The sequence below is a fragment of a genome, unplaced genomic scaffold, assembly GCF_019419815.1.
Source record: "Pyrus x bretschneideri cultivar Hongxiangsu unplaced genomic scaffold, Pyrus_bretschneideri_v1 Contig83, whole genome shotgun sequence".
NCBI classification, from domain to species: Eukaryota; Viridiplantae; Streptophyta; class Magnoliopsida; order Rosales; family Rosaceae; genus Pyrus; species Pyrus x bretschneideri.
Window position 1 is genome coordinate 147450 of NW_025999824.1, and position 15330 is coordinate 162779.

At 38.0% G+C, this 15330-nt stretch overlaps 1 protein-coding gene across 1 annotated transcript; it reads right to left on the reverse strand.

Moving 5' to 3' along the window:
• Window positions 1-3760: 3760 nt before the first annotated feature.
• LOC125473337 (glucan endo-1,3-beta-glucosidase-like) lies at window positions 3761-5831 on the reverse strand. The gene is made up of 2 exons (XM_048576012.1): window positions 5643-5831; window positions 3761-4827 (listed from the first exon to the last, which is right to left on the reverse strand). The coding sequence occupies exons 1-2, from the start codon at window positions 5770-5772 to the stop codon at window positions 3881-3883; spliced, it is 1077 nt and encodes a 358-aa protein (XP_048431969.1). The 5' UTR covers window positions 5773-5831; the 3' UTR covers window positions 3761-3880.
• Window positions 5832-15330: the final 9499 nt, after the last annotated feature.

Genomic DNA, 15330 nt, shown 5'->3' on the forward strand with positions numbered 1-15330 from the left:
AACATTTTTTCCATATTTGGGATGCCGAGAGTGCTTATAAGTGATGGGGGGTTCCTATTTTTGCAATTGTACCATCGAGGCGCTGCTCAAGAAGTATAATGTCATGCAGAAGATTTCAACATCTTATCATCCTTAAACAAGTAGGCAAGTCGAGGTTTCTAATCGAGAAATCAAGTAGATTTTGGAGAAGATAATTGGGCCAACTCGAAAAGATTGGAGCTTACGTTTGAATGATGCATTGTGGGTGTATCATATAGCCTACAAAACACCAATTAGGATGTCTCCATTTCGGCTCATCTATGGGAAACCATGCCATCTCCCCGTAGAATTGGAGCACAAAGCACATTAGGCAATCAAAACGTTCAATATGGACATGGATGCGGCTGGACTTCATAGGAAGCTTCAATTGAATGGGCTTGAGGAGATTAGGAATGAGGCTTATAGAACGCTAGTATTTACAACTCCCGCCTTCGATTCCATGACAAGATGATTCGTAGTAAGACATTCTCAAAAGGGCAAAAAGTGTTACTTTTCAACTCCTGCCTTCGATTGTTTCCAGGTAAGTTACGTTCTAAATGGATTGGTCATTTTGTTGTTACTAATGTTCTTTTTCCTTATGGTGCAATCCAAATTCAAAGTTTAAAGACCGGACAAGAATTCAAAGTGAACGAACACCGTTTGAAGCCTTACTATGAGTATTTGGAGGAGCATGTGGTGGAGGATGTACCCCTCCATGCCGTTAGCCCTAGTGAAGCTTGAATGGAGGTATCGTCCGGCTGGAAGATGTTAAAGCAAGCGCTTCTTGGGAGGCAACCCATGTGTTCAAATAAAGAAGACCTAGGAATCTCCGACTCCAAAATCAGATTTGCGTTCCTTAACCCTACTCTTTATTGCTTTTACTTTGCCATAATTGTCATGTTTGTTAGTTGTGTTGTTTAATTGTTTGCGTGTGAGTCTATGTTTGAAACATTAAGGACAATGTTTGGTTTAAGTGTGGGCAGGGGGAGGGGGGTAAACAAAGTGTTTTTCTTGAATTTCGTCAGATTTTATCACCTATCACTTCTAAAGTTGTTACTCACTGTTTTGAAGTGTTTTTATTGTGTTTTGAAGTGTTTTAATGTGTTTTGAAAGGGAAATACGAAAATTTGAAAAAAAGTTTTGAAAAACCCAAAAAGAGTCGTTTTTGTGTGTTTGTGTCTTAGGGTACCTTCCAACACAATGATGAGGATTTGGTTTTTAATTGCATGATTGTTAAAGAAAGTTACAAGCCTGGATGGAAGTTTGATATACTCTTTGGTGAATGCTTAGTTGTAGTTGTCATTTACGAATTCACATGTAATCACAAAAAGAAAAAAAAATCATTTTTTGTAACATGCTTGAAGGAAGGAACTCAAACTAATGTTACAACCCTGAGAGACTTGAGCCTAAACTTTATTTGGAGAGTTATTAATCTGTGATGTTTTTGTTTTCTAAAGTCGTTGCATGATCTCATTATTTCTTTGCTTAGTTGCTACTTAGAATGCGTTTTCATCATTATAGTTCCAAATACTAGAACTCATGCCCATTTCATTCAAAGCATAATATTGAGTGCATAACATATAACAACATGAAGTTGTTTAGTTAAACCAGAGCAAAAAAGCCTTACCCTTTGCATTTGTGTTGTAGGTTTAACCCTTTTGAGCCTTACTTAGCCTATTTTCTTTGCTAGCCGCATTATCCTTACCTAGCCTAGAATAGGACTATCCATACCCTTGTCTTAAAGAATAGTGGAGCATGACTTAGAGGGAATTCCTTTTGATCTACATTATGCAGAAAAAACAAGTGTGGGGGAAGGTTTCTTGTTGGAAATTTATGAGGTTGTACGTTTTGTGTGCCAAAGAAAGAAAAGGGCACGAAAAAAGAAAAAAAGAAAAAAAACGTGAAAAAGAAAGAAAAAGAAAGGAAAAGAGTTGAGAACTAAGTGAGAATGAACTCACAAGTATTGGCTGTTGAAGAAAGGGTCCAAAAGTTTGAATCTGGCCCTAAGTGTTATGTGAATCTCCCATCGGTGTTTAAAGTTAATTTCTGCATTTAAAAGTGAATTCTAAGTGTTTATTTCATTACGTTGCTTATTATTGCTTTAAGAACCTTTGTTTATCCTTAACCTTTCTTTGTTAGCCAATACCTTAGCTCCGTTACAACCCTTTGACTTCTATCTTGATTGTTATGTGATTCAATATGTGGAGTTTGAAATTGGTATGAGCATATGGAATCCCTGGTTCTCGCGTCTAAGTAGTATCATTCCATTCATGAGATCATAGAGTCGTACTTGCCATTCAAGACTTTTGGATTGTTGGAGCGTTTCTAGGTGTATTCAATCTTCTGTTTTCAATGTTTAAATTTAATTATACTTGTTTAATTGCGAACATGATGAGCTAAACTCGTTTTAGCTAGAGGAGAATTCAAAGCCATGAACATATGTTTTATATGAATTGATTTCCTCCAATTATTGTTTCGTAAAACATGAATGCGATTTACTTATCTATTTGATTGATAACTTATTCTTGTATGTTGATTAAGGATGCATACTTAGTTTGCATGCATGGATTTGATGCTAAAATATAAGGGAATTTCACCTAATTGTTATGAACTTATATTTATAAGTAGTGGAAGTCACTAGTCATGATTGTGTTAGGTAAATCCATGGCAGGAGTATCATGCAGTTCATAGTTACGAATACCTTGTTAATGCTTATGATTTTCATAAAACTTAATAATCTTTGATATGTATCTCTATCATGTTGTTCATATAGGGAACTTGATAAGAATAGTTTGATTGCGTCACTGAGTCCAATTCAATGAATTAAGGAAAATTTGATGGTTAATTTGTGCAGTTCTTGGTTAACTAGGGGCATTGTCATTCATGATTTATTGGAATAATAATTGGAAATCGATTCTTATGCATATGTGTCATGTGTGGAGAACGACCCTCTAGCTAGCCTATCACCCATCAATTCACCCAAATTCGTATCAATTTACTTTGTTTCTGTAACTTATTTGTTTAAGTTTTAAATTCGTCAAAACAAACCCCCATTTAGTATATTGATTCTTTTTGGTTTAATTTTCGTCCAAACTTGTCTCTAGTTCATGTTTTGAGTCAATTTGCTTGTTTTGTGCTGTTTTGAGTCATTCTAGTTTGTTTTGAGTCATTAGAGTCTAGTTTAGTGTTTTAGAGTTTAAAATTGTGTAGATTAGCATCCCTCCTAATCCCCGGTCTCGAACGATCCCTACTTATTCATACTACAACAACATAAAAATGGTTTAATTTGTGTGCTATTTTATATCACACCAATATTTCTTTGTGTCCTTTTTTGTTTCCTTGGAGAACAAGGACTGTATGTACTATATATCAAATTATGCAATGCATCAAAATTAAGCCGTAAAATTCTATTGAAAGTACCTTCTTTTATTTTTTTTTTCATTTAATTGGGTTATTTTTGCAAGCACATATTGGGTGGTGTTGTTTTATTGTGTTTAAGCCGAAATTAAACAAGTACATTTTGTTTTTCTTGTTAGATCTCTGTTTTTTCTCTAACAGTTAAAATTTTCTATCTTTTTCAATTTGGTTTTAGTTCACAAATATAGAATACATTCTTCTCTCTCTGATCTTATCTTCTTCCTCCTTCAAACTCTTAACCAAATTGAGAAATTCCAGAAATTAGCAAAATGGCAATCAAATCCCAACAATAATATCATCAAAAACAACTTCATCAACATTCGAATTCATGATAACCATGTGTATTCTTTTTATTGTATCGCATATATATGGGGTGAGATAACTGGGCACAAGGCACCCTTATTCAACTCAAACTTACATACTCAGAGACATGATTCTGTGACTCCTATCCAAATGTGAGTTGGTACTTGGGTTGTTTGTTAGGGGAGAAAACTCCAAAGTGTTTCTCAACTGGTTTACCGTCCTTGAGATTTTCATCAAACATTGCAAAAAGATAAGTCTCTATAGCTTTACCAGGCCTCTTTGGAGTCCCAGTAGTACTCGTCACATGGTTGATCAAATTCTGGTAGAATGTGGCTGCGTTCTGAGGGGTTGCTTGATCACCACCTTCAGAAGGCCAACCGCTCTCCGATACGACTATCTCCATACTTGGTGCACCAGCTTTTTCAAGAGCTGCGTACTGAGCGTCCAGAAGAGCGTCAAAGAGGCTAGGGTATCGAGTCCCATCCGGCACTACAACCCCTTGCGAAGTGAATAAGGCATAGGCAAGGTCTATGCTAGGGTTTTCAGTGTAGCTGATGTAAGGGTACACATTCACAAGGAGTGGGGCCCCACTGCTGACGAGGAAGTCGATGACTGGTTGTATGAATTGATTTGCAGCGTCATATACTCCATCGGAGGGAGGGAAGGGATTGACCACAAGAGTTGTGTCAATTGCTGTAGAGACTTTGATTTGGCCTTGCAGATTGGCTGCTACAATTGCACTGTGGATGTTTTGGATGGCAGGCAGGAGAGACCGAACCTCTGCAGAATCGCGGTGTATTTCGTTTCCAACAGCGATGTATTTGAATCGAACATCAGCTGAATAGGGTTGTACGTTCTTCTGGACCCAGGCAGTTGCAGCAGCTGCATCATTGAGGGCTGGAAGCTCGCTGTTGAGGATGGTGACTGTGAGTTCTATGTTGGAACCCCTAAGGGCTTGCAAGGTTGCTTCATTTGGTTCATAGATCCTCATCCGTCCAATGCCATTGCTTTTGTACAAGTCGACCACTTCTCCTTCAGCTGGTAAATTGTTGCCGTTTCGTCCATAACAAACACCAACAGATTGTGCACCTGAAATAAGTAGATGATTTGATCCAAAATGTGGTGAGTTTTGGGTTGCGGGAGAGAAAAAAGTAGAATTTCCCGTAAGAAATGTTTGAAAGGATCAAACTTCTAGTTAAATACTCCATAGCTACAATTTCATCTAATTAAGATATTTGACAGTTGGAGCAACACTATAGAAAGAGCAACCAAACGAGACTCTTTTCTTTCGCTGCGCGAATTTTCAGTTATTTGTAGAAATTAAATTACCTAGTTTTTATTTTTCATGCTTGAATTATGAGGAACGTATATAGTGAAAATGATGAATGAAGAAGAGTGGGTGAAGGCTGGTATAAGAGAGAGATGTAAAATAATTCTCCAATAAGAAAAATAAACTTAAAATTTGGACAAAATCAAAATTTATAAATTGACATGTATCAATTTCCTTGTAGGAATTCATAGATATAAAAATTTAAAATTTTATTTCTAACCAAGCTTAGAAAACAGTTTTGATAATTATAAGGGCACACAAAAAGAAAACAAGAATAATATTCGTCCCTCCTCTATTTTATACTTTCATTCATATCTATGCACAAAAAATAATAATTAAATATCAATAACCATATAATTATCAAACGGACTTTTAACTAAAACATGTAAATATACAGAAACAACGGTTGAAGAAAAATCCTCACGTCCGTCTAACCAATTAAGCTAGAAAACAGTTTTAATTAATTATATTCTAAAGGCCATAATTAAAAAAACTTAAAAACGAATATATATGTATGTGCTGTTTATGTCATGAAAATGCAAACTACAGACAGAGGCATGAAAGTAAGACAGACCTGTTATTTGCAGGGCTGGCATCAAGACTACAAGTAGTAGCAATATGGAAGCCATGAGAGCTCTTCCAGTTTTATACATGTTGGGAAAAATGCATGAAGCTATTGGAGAAATATATAACTTAACTAACATATTTTGATTATATATATAGGCGGCTGCCTTGGTAATGTGGAGTTTTTTTCCCCAAACCATTAAGAATTAGGCAACGACTAATTCACTGCGTGGACTAAGGATGACAACGACTACATGCAGTTCATCGAAAATATGATAACATCATGAAAACCTGCCAGATCCGTAGTTAGGAAGAGGAGTTTTCAAGTGAAATTGATTAACCTAAATAAATAAACAAAATTGTGGTCAATTTTCACAATTCATCTATCTATGTGGTTTGACGTCCATCACAGTTTGGTCCATGTCTTTGAAACAAAAACCATAAATTTATCAATGTTACACTAACATTCGCGGCCTAGGATAATTCTTGTCACGTTGCGTGAATCATTGATGTTTTAGAAAATTTATTGAAATTAGTCATTTTACAAATTTTAATTGTTGAACCGATTAAAATCACATATATATGGTCAAATAATTTTTTCCTCATGAGAAATAAGTTAGGGCTCATTTGGAAGTATTTGTAAAATGATTGAAAGTGTTTTTGGTGAAATTGATTTTGAGGTCCAAAAGCATTTTAAGTGCTTTTTGGCAAAAACAACAATTATGTGCTTTTTGCAGGAAGCACTTAAAGTACTTTTTCATAATCTACTTGAATTTTTACTAGGGATTGGTTTTAAAAATATTTTCACCAAAAACGCTTTCAATTGATTTAAAAACACTTTAAAACGAGCCCTTAATTTCTCAAGAGTGGTTTTCATTGTGGCAGCTACGCACCCATGGTTCTTGTGTTAAGTATTATTGTGTTTTGTAGTGGTGGTTATGTAGGAATTTATTATTGTGTTTTGTTGTGCGTATTAAAGATTTGATCACTGTAGAAAGATGCACCAAGTCAGCACCCCTCTTGTAGTCATCGTCGGCATTTCCAATTTCCTTGAAAAGTCATTGAGATCAATTATACTCCAAAACAGCTGGGGTTCCATATTTCAAAGTCTAGAATCCGCTTACAAAATGACAGTTCAACTAGACAGTGATTTGAACAACGACAAGTGTTGGAAAATTCAAATTCAAGGTGGCTTAATTTCAAGACTAGACTAGTATATGCAACTTTTCACACGTCTTGGGCTGAAACATTTTCATTTATACTTGTTTCATACGTGGATATGACCATAGCGTGTATATATAATGTAACGACCTGTTCCTAAAAATTATAGTTTTTATAAATTAAAAAATGAATTTATGAAAATGCCTTCAAGGTAAATGCATTGACCTTGTTTGAGCCTTCGTGTCACGTAAGATCTATTTTCTTGGCGTATCATCGTAGTATTTGTCGCTACGAATGCGTAGGCGCAAACCGTTCGTGAAACGGAGTTATAACCAAGGCAGTATTAATGATCGAAGTTAGGGTTAAAATGGTAATTTTGTTTTATTTGGCGGAAGGCTCCAGAAATTTGGGAGCCTTCCCATCACATTTTAAACCATGTGGAGGGCGGGGCAAGAAGGAAACTACCCAATCAGAAACAGAAGAAAGGAGGGAAAATGAGAGAAGAGAGAAGAAGGGGATTATCCCCAACCCGTTTTCCTTTTTGTCGGCTCGACCCGAGTTCGAGTTATCTGGCGCCGATTCCGACGTTTTCCCGGCGATCTGGGCATTGTCACCGCCACCAAACGAACCAGCATGGACCCAACTTCCATTTCCAACCCAGCTTGACGGCTATGGGTGGCTATTTCATGACGACAAAAGTCGTCTTCTCCGGTGAGTCCGAGAGCACCCACAACGGAATTTCGTCGTTTCTGAAGCTACCACTATGGGTCGACTCCCCTCAACCCCAGGAACAAACTCCAAAAAGGTTTGGGGGCGGCGGAGCTTTGAATTTGACGAATCGAGGTTCACCCACTTTCGGGATTTCCGGTGGATTTGTGGAAAATTGGAGCTTTTCCCGGCCAAATTAGCCTTGGCCACAGGTATGAAACTTACTTTACTCATTGAGATCTTCATTCTACTAAAATTTGAGAATTTTTGGAAATAGTTGAATTTTTCCAGCGAGTTGGAGCGGCCGACCGTCACCACGACGGCACATGGCCAGAGGGCCGTCAACGCTATTTTTAGGCTAAATTAGATGCTTTGAGTTCAGTTCTGATAATCGTATGACGTAGGTTGATTGTTGGAACGTAAATTCTCTACGATACGTTAATAGGTCATTATATAAATCGACGATCCAACCGTTGGATCGCCATCAAACTGTAATAGGTTATTATTCGTAATATTTGAGGACTGTAGGAACTTATGGATCGGGAATCTGACGTATGGATCTTCACAAATTGGATTTGTATGTTCATAAAATAAAATGGTAACCGCCACTTGAATTTGCAATTGGCAAATCCAACCGTTGGATCGTAATGAAACTTTAGTATGTTGTTCTAGAAGCATAATATGGATCTTTGGAAGTTACAGATTGGAAATTTGAGATGCGGATCTTCCGGATCCAGTTATGTAGGGTTGTGAACCCTACCAACAATCTTTGACCGACGGTTGACTTGTGGTCATTGGGTCTCAAATTATTCTAGAACGTCCTTGGGGATGTGTTTTATATAAATTACGTGTTCTATCAGTAAGGATTATGAGATGTGGTTTAATATTTGTTCTAGGCGACGATCGTTCGAGACATTTCGATATTCGTGCTAGGGAGTGGAGCGTGGACCTTAGGTGAGTGGGATTTTTGGTTTTCTATATATATATACACGTATATATGCTTTACATGTTCCCAAAACTATGTTAAATGGATTTACATTTTTAAATGCTATGTCAATTATATTACATGTTAGTATACACATTAGTATGCATATGCATAACATTTGTTGCTGCTATGGAGGCCAGGTAAGTTTCAGGTGAGTATATCATGATGATAGTGAGTATGGTTATGATTAGTTGTATTTAGTGCTCATTACTCTACACCTCGGTGTTAGTGCTCCTGCCTGTGGCAAGGGCACAGTCCTTCACGTGATGTTCACCTCTCGCACCACACGTTCACCTTGGATCCAAGTTTGGTGCACAGTCCTATTGTACAGACCACATTAGGTGGTTCCGACTCGTGTGCAAGAGTTGATTGATGGGTTATAGGTTCAGCCGTACAGGTCACGTTAGGTAACTCTGGCTGACATATCTTTTTGCATTAAATTATATCACCTGACATACATGATTACAGCTGAGGTACTTGACATAGCATATACTCAATTTCCATTGTTTTCGAAAATGGTTTCTAATTACATATGTAGTATTGTGATAGGAGCATATTCATGCGACTTAATTAGCTTGTTCTCGTGCATTTATGTTGTGTTTCCTTAGTTATTTTAGGGTTTAAAGTCACTTTTGTGTATTTTCAGATTACAAGGCCAAAGTGTGCAAGAAGATGCAAATTGGAGTCTTTTGGAGCAAATGAGGAATGAATGAGTTGAAGACTTGAAGAAACGATGAATTCCTACTCCAACAAGGATTCCTACTTGAAGTAGGAAAGTTAACCCTAGGTTTCCCGTTTTGGTAACCTTTCCTAATCTTAAACGTCCGTATTTTCTAGCCACTTTGAAGGCCTTGTAGGCACTTTAAGACACAAAACGAAGGCCCTAGGCCCCTTAAACCCCTTTGCCGTGGCCTCTCCCTTTCTTTCCTTCCCTTGCCGTGCAAGGGGGGCATTTTTGTCCAAAGTTATGCACTTAAACCTTATTTCCCTTCCTAAACTAAACCCTAGCCTCACCTTGCAGCCACTTCCCTTTTAATTTCTGATTTTATTTCCTAATTCTAGCAGCCTTTGACTTAATTTTAGTTAATAAAAATAAGCTAGGGTTTTAATTTCTAAAACCCTATATAAACTAAGCCCAGCCGCACCCTAGGGTTGATTATGATTCATTCTATTCAATTTTCAGCCACATTCCATTCTCTTGCCGCAGCCACCATCCTCTTTCCCCTTTAATTCGCAGCCTTCTTCATCAATTCCAGCCACTTCCCATCTCTACCGCAACCATCCCCACCCTTCCAGCCACCATTCAAACCTTCCTCCACCACTCACACCCCTTGCCGCACCACCATATCCCCATAAACCCATCCCTAAACCAGAAAAACATCCAAAAATCCATAAAACCTTCTCTGCCACAACAAGGAGAAGAAGAAAGAGGAGCTTAAACGTGCAGAAATTCAAGTGGATTCCTTGGGCGTTTTAGGTGTAATCAATCTTTTGTTCTTTATGTTTAATTTCAATTTTGTTTCTCTTTCTGTGAACATGAGAGGCTAAATCCCTAGTTAGCTAGGGGGTGATTCGAAACCATGTTTATGCTTGCAATATAAATTGATTACCTTTGGTTGGAATTTCATGAGTTATGGATTCAATTCGTTTAACTGCTTGATTGATAACTTATTTGTGTATGTTTATTGAGAGTGCACACTTAGTTTTCATGCATGAATATGATGCTAGAATATAAGTGAGTTTCACCTAATAGTTACAAACTTATATTCACAAGTAGTGGAGGTTGCTTATAAACAATCGCGTTAAATGAATTCTTGGCACTAGTTTCATGCTCATCATAGTAACGAATGCTTCGTCAACACTTATAGTTTTCATGTTGCTTAATGATCTTTGATTGTATTTTTATTGTGCTTTTCACGTAAAGGACTTTTGGATAATGTTTTGAATTGTGTATGCGCTGTCCCATCCGATTCATTAACTTAAGGAGAACTTAAAGGTTAATTTAAGCGAACCTAATTAACCTGGGGTGTTGAGTTTCATGATTCATCGAAAGACCAACTGAAAATCATCTTATATGCAAGTGTGACATGTGTGGAGAAGAACCATCTAGCTAGCATTCCATCCATATTTTCATCAAATTCGTATTTACATTCTGTTTTATTACAATCTGTGCATTTTGTTTAATTTCGTCAAAAAAACTCAATCCCCCCAAATTCGTCCAAATTAGTGTAAGTGCTCAAAACTGTCCAGATTGTGTTTTTAAGGCAGTTTTGAGTGTTTTGGGTGCTGTTTGAGTCTTTTGGTTTGTTTTAGTGTTTTAAGTGTTTAGTTTTGCATTCTTTGAGTCTAGTTTAGTGTTTTAAACTTTATTTTACGTTTTTGAGTCAGTTTCCAAGTGATTTTGCAATCCCTCCTAATCCCCGGTTTAGAATGATCCCTACTTATACATATACTACAATTGTCAAAAGAGGGTTTTAATTTGTGTGCTTATATATTTAGCATCATATTGTAGTATTATTTTCTGGGAAACTATACGGGTTTTACGGTGAGGGGTTATTATGTTTAAAAAGAGAAATGTGTTTGCAAAAAGTTTGTTTTTGCCCAATCACATTTTCTGTTTTGCGCCCCTCCTGAAAGTTCGTATCGACGAGGATTCTTGGCAAGTCTCAGTATAGGTGGCTACCTCTGAGGGTATAATCCTTACCTACTCTACTGTACTTTACTTATGCTCTAACGTCATGTGTGAATGGGTTCATTCCCGCTCACTAGTGCACTCTAGTATTTAGACACTCTTAGGTTTAAATTTATTCACACTTTTCACATCACCACACTTTATGACTTCGTCACCTTCCAGGTGTCAACCAGCACAGCTCGATTCGGAGTCCTAGTGGACATCCCGGGTCGGGGTGTGTCATATAATCAGTAGTTTTCGAGTACTAACCAGTTAGTATGTTAATAGGATATTAACCACTTTTGTTAAACAAAATTATTATGTTTTCCAAATTGAAAATCTCCATTTAATATAATTTAATCACCACAAGTTCAAAATTGTCTTTAAATTGATAACGAAATTAAAGACAATGACAAAATTGACAAAAACAAAATCGTTTTGACCTAAATTATTAAAATTGAGGCAAAATAGAGTGACCAAAAATCCATATTTTTAACCTCTTCTCATTGTTGGAGACAATATCACTAAGTCAGTCCTTTGGTACTCAGTGAAACCATATGGAACTCCAACTTGTTGAAGTGACATAATTTAGGCTTACATGTATACAAGGCTACCTCACATAACATAATTTAGGCCCTATTGGATGTCTAGGATTTAATTTAGATTGGAAGATGCACACTTCGAGATCGAAGAACTACTGGATCAGGGACACTGCTAGGAGTTTGTAAGAGACAAAGCCATAATGGAAGAACATGTTGAAAAGATGGATCAAGGTAAGTCCAAAAGGTATGAATTTACTGACAAAGAGAAAGGCTGGCGGCAGGTGAAGAAGCCAACCCTTACCATCACTTACATCTATGGAGAGCCAAAGCATCAAGGCATCACCAAAGTATTAGGAGGTAGAAGAACCTCCAACTTTGCACGTAGGGATGGAACTTTAATAAATTGGAAGCGAAATATCCCCAAGTCCCGCGACATTGCTAAAAAACTTCCAACGCATGTGGTTTAATGCTTGATATGAGAGAAGATATGTAGGCTATCTGACACATCCCAACCTAATATCAAGGCGTGCTGGCCGTCACGTGAGGGTGACGTAACCATATGCACAGTGCGGAAGTAAAAAAATAATAGTACAAGTACGAATAAATAAAAACCAAACTACTAAACAATGTAGTTAACTTACAAGTGCAAGTGTAAGTGTGACAACAAAATTCAGAGCATAGAAAGCCTAATGCAGTCCAGAGGAACAAACACTCGCTAAACACACCCAGAGGTGGTCTTACACTGGATAAAATCTATCATATATGCCATGGATTCCTCGTAAGCCACCAAAAGAGCAACCCAAACTAGAACCTGGACGAGTGCAAAACAGAAAGTGTGAGTGGGCAAAAACAAAGCTTTTCAAAATCATTTCATTAACAAAAGTTCTAACCCCTAGCCATAAAACCTGTATAGTTTCCTAGAAAATAGAATATACACATATATCGAAAACATGCTCAGAAATATGTCATGTTGAATGCCTCTACATAAACTGTAAGTAACCCAGGTAATGTTAATCAATGCAAGTAACATGTCAGCCGGAGTCACCTAACATGAAATGTACGGCTGAATCTAGAGCTCAAATCTCTCACTCACTAACTATACCTGCACATGAGTCAGAACCACCTAAAGTTGTCTGTACGACAGGACTGGGTGTAAATAAATACGCTCAAGTGCTACGATCACGTGAAGACTGGGTGAATAATCGTGGGTCACCTACGAGTCAGAACCACCTATATTGGTCTGTACGACATGACTGTGCATCTAACTTGGATCCAAGATGAGCGTGTGGTGCAGGAAGTGAACATCACGTGAAGGACTATGCTCTACTCTGGGTGGGAGCATTAACACTGGGGGTGCAGGTTATGACCCTTCTATGTATCTCATATAACCACTACGTCATAACTATAAACTATAACTTACCTGGCACTTACCTGTGCGTTCGTAGCACCAAACATACATGTATGCAACCACTAATGCATAAATAAATAGGCAAACATTATGCATGGTATTTAAAACATATCAACATTCCATATCATTTTCTGGGAAAAACTGCAATATATAGGTATATATGGAAAACCAAAAGCCCACTCACTGTTATGTGGAAGGGTCGTAATCCCTTGCCTCGAGTGACTGCGCTCGTCCTTGGGATAAGTCTCACCTATATGTGAAGGAACTATAAAAACGTCAATTTAAAGCACATAACTAAAACTAGGTAATAACTTCTCATACAATGCTCAAATGGGTGTGTGTATACACCAACATGATCTACTCAACCTCACAAACATCCCCATATTTTTAAAATAATTTTTCAACCTCCCACGCGCCGGCCAAGGCACAGCCAGACACGCGGGCCACGCGCGAGCACATGCCTGGCACACGTGTGATAACCCTAACAGCGTTAGGGAATATTCTGTTAAAGCTAGCAGATTCCGTTAAAGTTAACCTGATGCCGTTAAGAATATTTTGTCCAAACTATGGAATATTCCATCCTCTTCTCCGGCACACCTTCGGTGCCGTCTCCGTCACCGGAAAACTGGAAAATTTTCAAACCTTCGTTTCTCGCTCGTTTTTCAACCAAATTTCATGAAATTTGCACCAAAATTAAGCTTACAACAAGTAGAACAAAACCTTACCACTTTCGAGCCCAGAAATTCACGGAATCTCGCTGTAGAAACTTCGCAAAATCCGGCTAAACCTGCAACTCACAATCCCAACGTCCAAATCCTTCCAACAAACTACCCCAAGCTTCCTAAGGACCTCACTAAGCTTCCTACAAGCTTCAAATTCCCTGAAACACAACATTTCACGTGTGCATGAACAATGACCAAAACGGAGATTCTTGGTTTGACGTGAAATCAAAGGATTTCCTACCTGAAATTGGTATGCTTGAACTCGTATGTCCTCACAAACACAAAGGTATAGTTTTCCACCTCGATCTGCAATGTTTTCACGGGATTTGGGTCTCGTCCGTACAAAGAAAAAGAAGAGAAAGAGAGTTCGTAACAGAGAGGGATACGGGAAGAAGATGAGGATGAGAGTGTGTGTGTGGTCCAGATGCAGCCAACAAATCCACAAAACAATCACCACAAAATGAAACATAGCCACTAGGGGCAAAATCATCATTTCACACCTACGGTACAAATAATTCGGAACGGGTTGTCACAACCTACCCACCTTAATAAAATTTCGTCCCGAAATTCATAACAACCACTAGTGATCAAAGAACAATCGAGGATACAAATCTCTCATCCGCTCTTCTGTCTCCCAATTAGCCTCATCCGCTGAGTGATTCCTCCACAAAACTTTCACTAAACTCAAAATCTTGTTCCTCAGAACCTTTTCCTTCCAATCCGGAATCGTTACTGGTTCCTCATCATAAGTCAAATCTGGATTAATTTCCAATGGTTGGGGAGGTATCACATGCGACAGATCCGCAACGTAATGACAAAACATAGACACATGAAAAACATTATGCATTTTAGCCAGCTCAGAAGGCAACTCAAGCCTGTAAGCCACTTCACCAACTCGTTCGGTGATCATATACAGTCTGATATACCTGGGACTTGGCTTACCTTTTTTTCCAAACCGTACTACAACTCTCCACGGTGAAAGCTTCAAAAACACCCAATTGCCGACTTCATACACTCTGTCAGTGGCATGCCGGTCCACTAAGCTCTTTTGTTGATCCTGGGCCATCTTTAGGTTAGACTTAATTACCTAAATATTTTGAGTAGTCTCCTTAACAATCTCGGGGCCCACCAAAAATCTTTCTCCGACCTTTGACCAACACAAGAGTGTTCGACAAGATTTACCATACAGTGCCTCAAATGGTGACAGGCCGATACTCGAATGAAAGTTGTTATTGTAGGCAAATTCCATTAAATCCAACTACTTGTGCCAAGCATCGCCAAACTGCAACACTGAAGATCTCAACATATCCTCCAACGTCTGAATGGTCCTCTCTGACTGTCCATCTGTCTGAGGATGATATGTCGTACTGTAGAGTAATCTCGTACCTAAAGCTTCTTGAAAAGCCACCCAAAATTTAGAAGTAAATCTTGGGTCACGATCTGAAACAATACTCACTGGAACACTATGGTACTTCACGATCTTTGATATGAATAATTCAGC

Coding starts and splice junctions, on each gene's coding strand:
- LOC125473337 (XM_048576012.1), bottom strand. CDS start 5,772: ATGTTAGTTAAGTTATATATTTCTCCAATAGCTTCATGCATTTTTCCC. Junction 4,828..5,642: donor GCCAGCCCTGCAAATAACAG/GTCTGTCTTACT, acceptor TACTTATTTCAG/GTGCACAATCTGTTGGTGTT.